Source organism: Capricornis sumatraensis, chromosome 3 (assembly GCF_032405125.1).
Source record: "Capricornis sumatraensis isolate serow.1 chromosome 3, serow.2, whole genome shotgun sequence".
Classification (NCBI taxonomy): domain Eukaryota; kingdom Metazoa; phylum Chordata; class Mammalia; order Artiodactyla; family Bovidae; genus Capricornis; species Capricornis sumatraensis.
Genome location: NC_091071.1, coordinates 170,726,696 through 170,739,193, shown reverse-complemented (window position 1 = coordinate 170,739,193; position 12,498 = coordinate 170,726,696). Strand labels below are relative to the sequence as shown.

The window sequence follows — 12,498 nt, the reverse complement described above, 5'->3', positions numbered from 1 at the left end:
CTCCATTCTGACAAGCCAGAGCCTTGTGAGCACAAGATTCAGCCTCCTTGTTTTCCAGTCGGAGCAGGAGCCAGAAAATGAAACAGGAAACAGAGCGGAAGAGGAGGGGGGTGGGTAGTAGAGAAGGAAGGGAAGGAGAAATTGCAAGAAAGTAGAGCTGAGGAGCTGGACAAAGTTCTACCTCTGAAGGGTGACAGTTGAGCTTTAAAAACAACATTCTGAATTGTCACAATAGACGCCTCTCCTTTTCACAAGTAGATTTTTGAGAGAATTTGGTGTGTGAACAGAGGGAATCTTAACAATGCATGTCTTTTTCTATTGTGAATTCAGAAAGGAAGGATAGTTGATTTCTCAGTTTTGTCCTTGCAGACACAGTACTGCTTGGAGCCTCAAAGACTTCTAGAGATTCAAGCAACAACCTTAGGCCCCAGTCACGAGTGTAACCCACAGCTTTGCCGACTCACTCACATGCCTCTGGAGCCGAGAACAAGGGTGTGTCAATGAGAAACCTAGGGTTCTAAGCTCCATTCCCCCTCCCACCCCCCCTACCCCCCCCCACCCCCCCCCTACCCCCCCCACCCCCCCCACCCCCCCACCCCCCCACCCCCCCCCACCCCCCCCCGTCTCCAGCACTCCACCACTACAACGTGATGGATCCACCTTACACACAACAAATATCTGAGGGCAATTTAGGTCTCAGAGCCTGAAATGAGCTATAAAGAATCCAAAGATACAGTCGCTGGCCCCCACAGAAGTGTTGTGAGCTGCCTCTCTTTGCCTGGAGAGATAGCAACCACCTCTTTTGTTCCCACCCACAGGAGTAGCTGTGGCGGAAGATAAACCCCTCCCTCAGCCAGGGCTGTGGCCAGAGGCTAACCCAGACCCTAGCTTCGTTTGGAGGGCAGATAACTGAAACCACAAAGGGCTCTGGAATCCTGAGAAACGAGAAATCCACCAACGGAGAAGGATTTATTATCTATTTCCTCTAAAGAGGGTGCAAAGTTGTTCTAACAGTTTCCGTTACAGGGGTACCAACTGGCCGCTCCTCCCTAACAGACGGTTTTGTTGTTAGCTTCTTTTTTGGCCCCACTTCCTACGAGAAAAACGGCTTCAGTGAAGGAGAAAGGAGTCGTGGGGGGCGTTCTCTTAAGTTTCCTTCACCACCCTCATTAGCCACCTGACTTGGGGCTGAGGATTGAGGCAGGACAGAAGGTCCCTAGTAGCCGGAGGAGGGGAAAGTCAGGGGGAACCCCCACTTTCTTCACACCCAAGACGCGGGGTGCCGCTGCTGGCCACAGAAACCCCAAGAAGGCTTTTCTTTCTACTCAAACTACAGCTATTGTGTGCCAGGCCCTGTGCTGAGCTGTTCTTGCCTGACAGCAGGGAAAATGCGGCTCTGGCTTCCGTGAAGGGGCCGCAGGGCAGCCCCCGACTCCGAGGGCCTCGGCCCTCAAGGGAACTTATGGATGTTTGAGGGGTGGTTCGAACTGGGCCAAGAGCACTGACGCTGAGACAGCAGCCCTGGAGGACTAACTGAAGGCGGGGGAAGGGGCTGGCGGAGCGGGGACTCCTCAGGTGTCACCAGGGCTGGCAGGGGTCAAGGCAGAGGGGCGCTGAGTCGCGGGGCTATACCGCCCCCGCCCCGCTCTCCCGGAGTCAACATGGCCGCTGCGGAGGGGGGCGGGGCAGCTCCGACTCCCGGCAGGAGCGGGGCGGGGCCGCCGTCCGCGGAGCAAGTGCGCAGGCGCGCCCGCTCGGAGCCCCGGATGGAGGAGCTAAGGTTCGGGCCCCGCCTGAGAGGTTGAGACCCGCCGGCGCTGGGGACCCGGCGCCAGCCTCGGAGCCTAGGAGTTTTGAGTTGGGTGGGGGGAGGGAAATCGTCAAACGGAGGCCGAGGGAAATGAGGCGGAGGCCGCCGAGAAGCGAAGAGCCCCGCCCCTCCGCCATAGCGGCCTCCCAGTGCCGCCTCTTCCTTTACAGCCTCCCGCCCTCCCCTGCCTTCCGGTCGTAGGCCGGGGCAGGCGTCGCCGGCCCCCTCCGGAGTAACCCCTGAGCTGTGGCCCTTTGGGCAGAGAAGATGCCCAATCTCTGCTTGGGACTCTTGTCGAAAAGGAAACGGCTGGAACGGGCTTCGGACCCGGGTGGGAGGGCAGAAGGTGGCCCCTGAAGCCGGCGGCCAGCAAGGCCTCTGGTCCCGAGGACCCTGGGTCAGAACAACACCCCTTTGCCCCCGAGGATGTTAGTCTTACCCAGGGCGTCCAGGGCTCCGATTCAGCAGGTTTTCCTGTCTGCTCAGATGGGACCCTCCCTGCCCTAAGCATACAACAGCATGCGCTGTCACCTGACAAGTACTGAGCTTGGAGTTGGGAAATCCTGGCTCTGAAAGAGCGCATCCGCTTTTGGCAGGAGTGAGGGCTGGTGGAAAGACTGATGTTTCGGACAGAAAAAAAAAAAAAAAAAAGATATTCTCCTTAAATATATCCTTGGGTGTGCCACTTGATACTTGTGAGCCTCAGTTTCCACATCTGTAAAATGGCGATGGTAATTACACAGGGTCTAATGAGCTCTCTGTGTAAAAACTCTGGAGAGTTTTTATTACTCACTTACCTGGGGCATATTTATCTCAAGGGAAAAGAGAGTAAAACTAGTTGCTCTGTAAGTGTCCTGCCAGTTCAGAGTCTGCTTTCGTAAAGGGGTTGTTGGGAAGTGAGGGCCGCAATTAGCTGAGAGGGAGAGCTCACTGGCTTTATTCTTGTTTTCACTTGGTTTGCCTGCAAACTAAGTGTAGGCTACACGTCTTCTGTGGTCGCTGGGTCTAGAGCTTGAGTCTGGAGAAACGAAAGGAAGAATGGAAGCCTGGTGAAGAGGCTGAGGTGGGTTCTGTGCTTTTCTGTTCCCGACTCTTCTGCATGTGGGTGGGAAGTGAAGGAAGGGAAAAAGTGAATTCATCCTAGGATAAAGAACCAGCGGCCGTGTAAGGTTGGCTGTTCTTGTTTCTACGATTCCTCTCGATTCAGCGAGTCAGATATTGGCAATGTTGGGTAGATTCACAAACTACCGCTGTTCTCTGGGGATTTCGAAAGCTTGCCTTTGAACTGAATTTTGATCAGCAAACCGGTGTGGCGTTGGTGGCCCCTCCCTTCCTCCAGGCCTCCTGGTGATGGAGTAATCAACAGGCGCCCCCTTGTGCTGAAGAAAGAGAACTGCTGCTTCTGGAGAAATTGTATTTTCCTGTGGCTTCTGTGACTTTGTTTTGCTCTCAACGTGAGACATGGTGGGAGGAGTACTTGGAGCAGAGATTTTGTATCCAGAGCCAGTGAACTGGTGAAGCCATATCCAGTTCCTGCCACTTCCACTAAATCAGAACACAGGTTTAATGCGAGGCCCTGGAAGGATAGTTGGGAACAAGATAGACAAAGCCCCTGCTCTCATAAACAAATAAACAATAACTATTAAAGACAAGGAAGAGGGTAATGAGAGCATATCACATAGTCTAGTGAGGGTCACCGAATTCCAGAAACAAGTGATACTTAAAGGTTTGATTGGTGTTAAGAAAGGAAAGTCTTCCAGCCCTCCCTCTTAATTTTTCTGTTTAAGTACAATATTTTTCCTTTAGGGTTAGTTCTTCACCCCAAGTTGATGAGCTGCCTGTGATGCTCCTGCCCTCCCTTCTGATTCCTGACTGGTTCTGTAAGAGCCATTGGTACTTCTGTGAACCCAAGGAATTGTGTTTAAAAAAAAAAGAAAGAAAGCCGTAAAGTGCATTCCTTCCCTCAGAATGGCTTTGCAGTTGTTTATACATTGCTGCCATTCCAATGAAGAGATGGGAAATAACAGTTTCTCCATCTGTAGTAGTCGACTTTGTCGTCCCTCTCAGTTTGTTTTAGCAATATGAGCTGGCTGAAGTCCTGCTGAGTGGTGGTTTTCTTTTCCTTCTCCACTTAATTTAACAGACCAACTGAACACACATCAGAGAGCTTAACTAGAGTGTGTAGTCATTATGGTCTTCCAGTTCAGTTCTATGCCCCACTTTTGGGACTCTGGTTTGGGACCTAGTTTATTATTCTGGGCAAGAGGGAAAGGGCACACACCAAATAATAGCAACCGCAGTGTAGATTTGGTAGTACTTTTTTCACACTTCAGTCCATTTCGCCATCATGACAGTTTCATGAGACAGACAAAAAGAGTCCAATCTCACTTACACCTAGAAAACTGAGGCTGAGAAGAACAAAATGAAAACTTATGAATGAGAAAGTCAGGACTTGAACCCAGGCCTTTAGTTCCCACACAGGGGCTCTCAACAGGCATTTAAAGGTTTTCTGTGAGCTTAGCTTTCCAGCTTCCTGCCTAGAGGAAGTGTGGAACTTCCCTTATAAGAATACAGTGCTTCAGAGTGACGGGAGGCAGTCCCATCTGCCTTTAAGATACTTTTTCTTCATTTAGGAGGTTAGGTGGTTAAGTTTGCCATAATAATGCTGAAGCAGGAGGGTGTTTCTATGAAGAATGCTTTCAAGAATTGACTTTCTGCCCATGTGTAACATTTCCTCCTTGGATTTTGGTGTTTAGAAGCCTGAGGGAGCTCAGCCCTGGCAGCAGGCCCCCTGAGTTCCTGGTGGTGAGAGGATGTGGCCCCTGGACCCATCCCGGAAAGAGGTCCTGGGGTTTGCAGTCAGCTGCCGTGTCCTGACTCTGGCGCTGCAGGTCAGTCTCTGATCTTTTGTCCCGAACATGCCGTTGCCACATGACTGAGCTATTTGCTAAGAATAGGCCTCATCTTTCGGTTTCCCAGATGTGCCCCTCCACGTGGGGCACAGCTCTAGAGACCCAGACCACACAGCTGAAAAGTGGACAGGACTCTTAGAAGTGATCTATTAATCTCTTATGTTACACATGAAATGGCTGAGGCCCAGAAAGGTTCAATGGCTTCCTTAAAGTCACAAGACAAGTTAGAAAAGGGCCAGAATCATACCCCAGGTTTCCTTACCCCTGGGCTAGTGATCTTTCCACCAGACTACATTCTGTAACCTTTTGCCTTTAGGGTATGACAGCTCAAAGCATTACCCTGGGTCCCCAACCAGGAGGCTGAGCACAGTATCAATCAGTTGAGTGAAAGAGAGGGGCACTGTCCTAAGACCATCTGTGTTTATCTGTTTAGTCATGTGTCTTCTACTCTTTCCCTAGCTGTGTTCCCTTCCTGTCTCACCCACACACAACCTCCAGTGCATTTTGCAACTCCCTTTCCCTTCCACGATTGCCCTTGATAGATATTTTAATCCGATTTCAGGTATATATGAACTATATATGGTGCCTAGCACAGTACCCACTGCTTGTAGGTCCACAGTATCTATTATTGTTGAATGTACGTCAGCAGCCTAGGGATGTTCTGTCAACATATTCTGTGTGCCTGTCATCATAAGCACATTCTCTCTGAGGCTCATAGCTGGTTCCTTTGTGGAAAACTCCTTTCCGCTCTCCTCCCCAAGTATATGCGGCATAACAGGCTCTGCTAGGTCCCAGGTTTAGTTAAAAGGGTCTTCAGCTTGAAGCCTAGGACTGTTCCCTGTGTCAGTCCTGTCCCACTTGTTTTCTGTGTTCAAAGTGGCCTAGTAAAGAAATTGACCAAAAAAGGAAAGAGCCTTAAAAATGAGGTTGTACTCCTGTGGCCAGGCTTTGGAAAACTGACTTGATGATGACTTTGAACCAGCATCAGCTGAGTGACTGGCAGAACTAAGGAAGCAGTGCTGTGACTGGATGGCACCTGGGATGGAGTACCAGGAAGCAGGGGTTCTAATTCAGGTGGTGATTTGGAAACAAGCATGTTTCCTCTGTGCTGTTCACTCAGCCACCAAATTTTATTAAGTTCCTGCTCTGTTCAAAGAATTGCTAGGTGGGAGTATAAAAAGTCACGATCTCTTTTCCCTTAAGTAGCTGACAATGTAATGGGGAAAAACACATTTAATAATAATGCTATTTCATTGTCCTCCCCTCCCCCACTGGCAGCTTTAAAACTCTTGCCATCAGGTTATATCCCCAGTTAACCCTCATTGTTTCTGTCATCTCTGCTAGTGGCAGCTCATTCTTCCTCATTCCTTTAAGGTTTTGGCTCCTGATTCACTCTTGCTCTTTCCAGCATTACTGTATATTTCTTGGTGGTTTCAATATGAATAAAGCTGATACATCTAACCACTATCTCCTATCTTTGCAGTTTACTCCCTCAGGACTTAGCCATTGATTCTAGCTCTGTTTCCCTGTCCCTCACTCACCTTGTGGCTTCAGCTCCGCTTCTTACCCAGCTTGGAGTCCATGGTCCACCATGCATACATGTACAACTCACTTGCTCCCTTCTTCCTGTCTTAATCACAAGACAATAGCCCACCCTTGATTAAATTCAATTCCATGTGTACTCTGCGCCTGCATCTGCTCAGAGGAAAGCATACGACTCTATTAACTAGTCTCTTTTTATTCAATACCATTAACCGAAGTGAGTCTTTAGTGCTGCCTGGCAATCTTAGTGTATTTCCCTGGTCCAGTCCCTACGTATTCTCTAAATTTTTCTGTATCAGAATCACCTGGGAGGACTAAAAACAACCTAAATGCCCAGGCTGTCGGAGAAGGCAGTGGCACCCCACTCCAGTACTCTTGCCTGGAAAATTCCATGGACGGAGGAGCCTGGTGGGTTGCAGTCCATGGGGTCGCTAAGAGTCAGACACGACTGAGCAACTTCACTTTCACTTTTTACTTTCCTGCATTGGAGAAGGAAATGGCCACCCACTCCAGTGTTCTTGCCTGGAGAATCCCAGGGACGGGAGAGCCTGGTGGGCTGCCGTCTCTGGGGTCGCACAGAGTCGGACACAACTGAAGTGACTTAGCAGCAGCAGCAGCAGCAGCAGCCCAGGCTGTACCCCACACTGGTTAAATCATTAATGTTGTGGAGCAAAGGAGAAACCCAGGCATCTTGTATTTGAAAATCCAGTGCACAGGCTATTTTGAGAGCTAGGGTCAGAAATTACTTTACACATTTTTTTTACTTCCTCAGGTCTCTAGCACCTTTTCTCTAGCTTGTTTTCCTGAATGAGAATTCAGGAAAATAGAAGCAATGAGAAGCAACCTTCTGAATTCTTCCTCCACAGCCATCCACAAACCTACATCGGCACCTCTGCACCTTCACTGCTGAAGGTGGCGTGAGCTGTCTCTCCTCTCTAAACTAAGGTCAGCTCCTCCGCTTCCATAGCAGATTCCATCCTCTTTTGCTTGCTCCATCAACCCTTCCCTTTCTCACTCGTGTACACAGTGGTTTCCGTTCTGCTGGATTATTCCCGTTGGCAAACAGATACCTCCCACTTAAAAAAAAAAGATTTCTCTTGATCCCACAATGTCGTTCACCTACTACCCCATCTCTGCTCCCCTTTACAGCAAAAATCCTCCAAATAGTTGTCTGTATCTACTGTTTCCCTTCTCCCTTTCTCTGTTGAACCCAGTCTAGGCAGTCTTCTCTCTCCTCCACTTCAGTGAAATAGCTCTCGTCATAGTCACTGGTGACCTTCACGGGATTGCTAAATCCAGTGGTCAGTTTCAGTTCCCATCTTACTTGGCCTGTCAACCACATTTAACAGAGCCGATCACTCCTTTGCTTTGCTTGGTTCTGTGACACTGTGCTCTCCTGTTTCCTCCCTACCTCACTGACCCTTCCTCCTTTACCATTATTGCTGGATCCTCACTCTTTTTGGGCCTCTAAATGTTGGCATGTCCAGGACCCAGTCCTCAGAGCTCTTCTTTTCTCTATCTGCACTTCTTCCCTGGGTGATCTCTTTCAGTCTCATACCTTTTAGTACTATCCATCCACTTATGACTTACAAATTTATATCTCCACCCCTGATGGTTCTCCTCACCCTCAAGATTCATATGTCTCACTGCCTCATTGACCTCTGCGCTGGAACATCTACTTCACACTGAACTCATGATTCTTCCCCAACGTGTCTTTTCTTCCTCATTTTATTAAATGGTAGTTCTTCCACTTGCTCAACCAAAGTACTAGTTCTTCTTCATCCCACAGGCTCTCTTCAACGCCATCATCCCAGACCATCGTGCAGAAGCCTTCTCTCCTCCTCGCCTCGCCCCCTCTGGCTCTGCAGACCAACTCGTGGAAGGTCTTCTGGGTGGCCTGTCTCACTGGGACGCTGAACACTTCCTGTTCATTGCCGAGCACGGCTACCTGTATGAGCACAACTTTGCCTTCTTCCCTGGTTTCCCCCTGGTCCTGTTGCTGGGGGCTGAATTGCTGAGACCCCTGTGGGGGTTGCTGAACCTACGGAGTTGCTTGCTCATCTCAGTAGCTCTGCTCAATTCCTTGTTTTCCGCGCTGGCTGCACTTGCACTTCATGACCTGGGTTGTTTGGTTTTGCACTGTCCCCGCCAGGCCTTTTATGGAGCGCTGCTCTTCTGCCTCAGCCCCGCCAATGTCTTCCTGACTGCTGGCTACTCAGAAGCTCTATTTGCTCTCCTGACATTCAGCGCCATGGGGCAGCTGGAAAGGGGCCGAAGCTGGACTAGTGGACTCTTTTTCGCCCTTGCCACTGGTGTACGCTCCAATGGGCTAGTCAGCATTGGCTTCCTCATACATTCTCAGTGCCAAGGCTTTTTCTCATCTCTCACGGTGCAGAATGCTCTGAGACAGCTCTTGAAGCTGGTGGGCTCTGTGTTCCTATCAGTGTTCACACTCGGCCTTCCCTTTGCCCTCTTTCAGTATTACGCCTATACCCAGTTCTGTCTGCCAGGCTCAGCCCACCCCATTCCTCAGCCCTTGCTTCAACTAGCTGTAGACCAGGGCTACCGAACTGCAGAGGGAAACAAGCCACCTTGGTGCTCCTGGGAACTTCCCCTAATATACAGCTACATCCAGGATGTCTATTGGAATGTTGGCTTTTTGAGATACTATGAACTCAAGCAGGTGCCCAATTTTCTACTGGCTGCACCGATGGCTATATTGGTTGCCTGGGCAACTTGGACATATGTGACCAGCCACCCTTGGCTCTTCCTTACACTTGGGATGCAAAGGAGCAAGAACAAAAGGACCCTAGAGAAGCCTGAACCTGGATTCCTCAGTCCTCGGGTGTTTGTGTACGTGGTCCACGCTGCAGCGCTGCTGCTGTTTGGCAGTCTATGCATGCATGTTCAGGTGAGGTGGACTCCTGGCTGGGAAAAGGTGTGAACACAGGCCAAACCCGCTGGTCAGGAACAGGCAAGACAGCTAACTTCTTCCGTTTGAGTGACCTGTACCTAATTTATTCATTCAGCTACTATTTGGGGGTGTTTTTATTGTGAGTCCCTGGGTCAGACCACTGAGAATAGAACATGAATAAGATAAGATTGCTGCCCTAGTGGGTCTTGCGGTCAAAATGGAGAGGCAGACATTTAACAAGTAAAAGGTAAAACTACAGTATAGCGGAATGGAAGAGGAGATCCTTTTGAGATAAAGTATTGTGAAAGCATGGAGGAAACAGTAGTCAGCTGTCAAGGAGTCGAGAAGGGCATCATATGTCGGCTGGGTCCTGAAGAGTAAGAAGGAATTCTGTTTAAGAAGCAGAGGATGAGCACTCTGGTAGATGGAAGGGCATGGGTGAAGACATGAGAGTCCTAAAAGGACCTGATCTGACTGAGTTACAGGGATGAGCACAGAGGATGTCTCTGGGACCTTCCCCTAACATAACCACTGTACCTGGAATGTCTCCTTGAATGCCAGCTTTCTGGGGTACTCTGAGCTCTGGCAGGGGCTCTGTTTTCAGAGGGGCCGTCTTGTGCGGTATTCAGTCAGTGGTGAGGATGGAGGGAGGTGGGAAGGGTTTGGTTGTATATCCAATTGGTTTGGTTCCTGGTTGTGGCCTCAGGTCAGCATGACCGTGGGGAAGTCTTTGGTCTCCACACTGGTCATTCCTCAGCAGTTTCTGCCTCTCGGAGGTGCACATTGGCTGTCTCTAAAGTTCTCCGAGCTATATGAATAAGAGGCACGGGGAAATAGAAAGTAGCATTCTGTGTTTGCAGCCAGATTAGCTACTGGAGTGAATGCCAGCAAAGCTGAGAGTTTCCAGAGATGAGGGAGACCATTTGGAGACCTGGCTTTGGACTCCCCCAGAGGGGCCGTGTTGAACCACAGGATCCCCTGCCCCTTTGCTCCTGCTTTACCATCCCCAGGGCATTAAAGAACCACTTCAGGTTCCCAGAGCCCCAGGGCCAGCCTAGAGCTTAATATTTATTTATTTATTTATTTGGCTGCATCAGGTGTGAGTTGCGGCACTTGGGATCTTTAGTTGTGGCGTGTGGGATCTAGTTCCCCAACTAGGGACCGAACCCAGGCGCCCTGCATTTGAAGCACTGAGTCTTAACCACTGGACCACCAGGGAGGTCCCCAGCCTAGAGTTTAGAGTCCTGGTCCTGGGCTAAAAATGGACCCCATGGAGTTTTGAGTATTGATTGGCCCATTATTGTGGTAATTAGTCTGTAGCTGTGTTTACTTATAACATTGCAGTCACCTGGCTGGTGTTATACACAGCTTTATAAGGCAGATCCTAAGCTCTGCTGAATGAATATCTTTTCCAGCATAATGCATTCCTAGTCTGGGAGCTATAGTTTACCCAGAAGCAGGGAAGTCCCAGGCTCAATCCATCTGAGGCAGTGACATTCCAGTAAATGTGTGGATTTCCCCCTCTTATGATTTCAGGTTCTCACCAGGTTTTTATGCTCCTCCACTCCTATTGTGTACTGGTTTTCAGCTCACTTGCTTCTGGATCAAGAACCGCTGCTGAGATCCCTAGAGGCTGTGCCTGGGAAGCCTCCTGCAGGGCATCCCCCACCAGGACAAAAGGTCCCCAGAAACTCTATGATGGGACTCTTGTACAACTGGAAAACTTGTTCTCTGGTCACACGATGCATCCTAGGCTACTTCGTGACTTACTGGCTCTTGGGACTACTCCTCCATTGCAACTGGCTGCCTTGGACATAACCTGGAGACCTAGGGGACAGGCCTGAAGCAGACGTAACCAGGGTCTGAAAGTACAAATACACTCTGGGGCTGCCTGTGCTCCCTGGAACCCTTACTCTGTCCATTAGAACCTCTCTCTCTAGCTGAACATTGGTTAGGAATGGAAGAAGTGAAAGCCTCTAGAGAGCCCTTTCTGGTCCTTGCTGTGGTAAATGTTAAAGTAGTAACTGGTTTCTCTATAAAGGAAGAAATCTTATTCCAGATCTGTGTTGTCAGTCAATCTTAGCAGAGATAGTCTTAAGCTTACCACCTACCCACATGTAAGTTTAAATATAAATTTCATCAAAGGCTCTAGCTGACAAGCTGGTCATAGTCCACACAGTGATGATGATGGAGGCCTGAACAGTGTAGCAGCAATAGTGAGTAAAATGGGACCATCTTTTCCAAATGGGATGTTGTTTCTGATGAGTTTTTTCATGATTTGTTCACTTATTTATATGAAAAGATATGCAAATTAAACAACTTTTGTTTATATCTGTAATGAATTACCTTTTTATTTTTATTGCTGTACTGGCTTGCAGGACCATAGTTCCCCAAGCAGGGATTAAACCCGGGCTCCTGCAGTGAGAGCACTAAACTGGACTACCGGGGAAATCCCATAAATTATCTTTCAAAAAAAATAATACAGGACTTCCCCGGTGGTGCAATGATTAAGAATTCGCCTGCCAATGTAGGGGGACACAGGTTTGATCCCTGGCCAGGGAAGATTCCCACATGCCATGGGTCAGCTGAGCCCATGAACCACAACTGCTAAGCCCACATGCAGCAACTACTGAAGGCCTGTGCAACCTGAGCAGCCACCACAGTGAGAAGCTGTGCACCGCCATGAAGAGTAGCCCCTGCTCACTGCAACTAGAGCAAGCCCACAGATAGCACCGAAGACCCAGTGCAGCCAAAAATAATTTAAAAAATAAAGATTTACAAAATAATACAAATTAAGGGCTGAGACCCTGCCACATGCTCTGCATCAAGTTATTTGCGGGGGAAAGTCATGGTAAGAACACTGCATGAGGAGGCAGAAGGCCTAGATTCTGGTACCCCAGGAAACCCCACTTAGCAGCTGTGCCCTAGGAAGAGCTTCCCGAGCCTCAGTTACCTCTCTGAAACTAAGGGGAAACTGTATTAGCCTACTGGAGAAAAATACCCAGTTCTCCTATTTTCAGCACTTAGAAGAAACTTTCCCTCTTCTCAGGTGCAACTCAGGAGTAACTTCAGTGACCTTTCCTTTGAATGAGGAAAAGCACTGACATTGGCAACTAAGGCTCCTGTTGTGTGTTAGTAAACCTGCCCAAGGCAACTAGATGTTCAGCTTGGTGAGCGGTGACTGGTTTTCCTTCCCTTCCAGAGTGCCTGTGCTTGCTTTATTAGTAGACAAGGATCAGAGGAACCGTCACAGCAGCAGGCGTTGATAAATTGTAGGTAAGTCCATGGTTGAATGAAATGGTATCTTCTGGCCCCCGTTT

General features: G+C 49.2%; 1 protein-coding gene across 3 annotated transcripts; it reads left to right on the top strand.

Moving 5' to 3' along the window:
• The first annotated feature begins 1,910 nt into the window (after positions 1-1,910).
• On the top strand, positions 1,911-11,493 carry PIGV (phosphatidylinositol glycan anchor biosynthesis class V). Of its 3 annotated transcripts, none has more exons than XM_068969394.1 (5): positions 1,911-2,207; positions 2,789-2,873; positions 4,567-4,701; positions 8,054-9,175; positions 10,715-11,493. In XM_068969394.1, the coding sequence occupies exons 3-5, from the start codon at positions 4,624-4,626 to the stop codon at positions 10,994-10,996; spliced, it is 1,482 nt and encodes a 493-aa protein (XP_068825495.1). In that variant the 5' UTR covers positions 1,911-2,207; positions 2,789-2,873; positions 4,567-4,623; the 3' UTR covers positions 10,997-11,493. The 3 variants fall into 3 exon arrangements, with proteins under 3 accessions (XP_068825495.1, XP_068825496.1, XP_068825494.1); XM_068969395.1 differs by lacking the exon at positions 1,911-2,207 and adding an exon at positions 2,227-2,655; XM_068969393.1 differs by lacking the exons at positions 1,911-2,207; positions 8,054-9,175 and having other exon boundaries at positions 2,227-2,873; positions 10,715-11,489.
• The last annotated feature ends 1,005 nt before the right edge of the window (positions 11,494-12,498 follow it).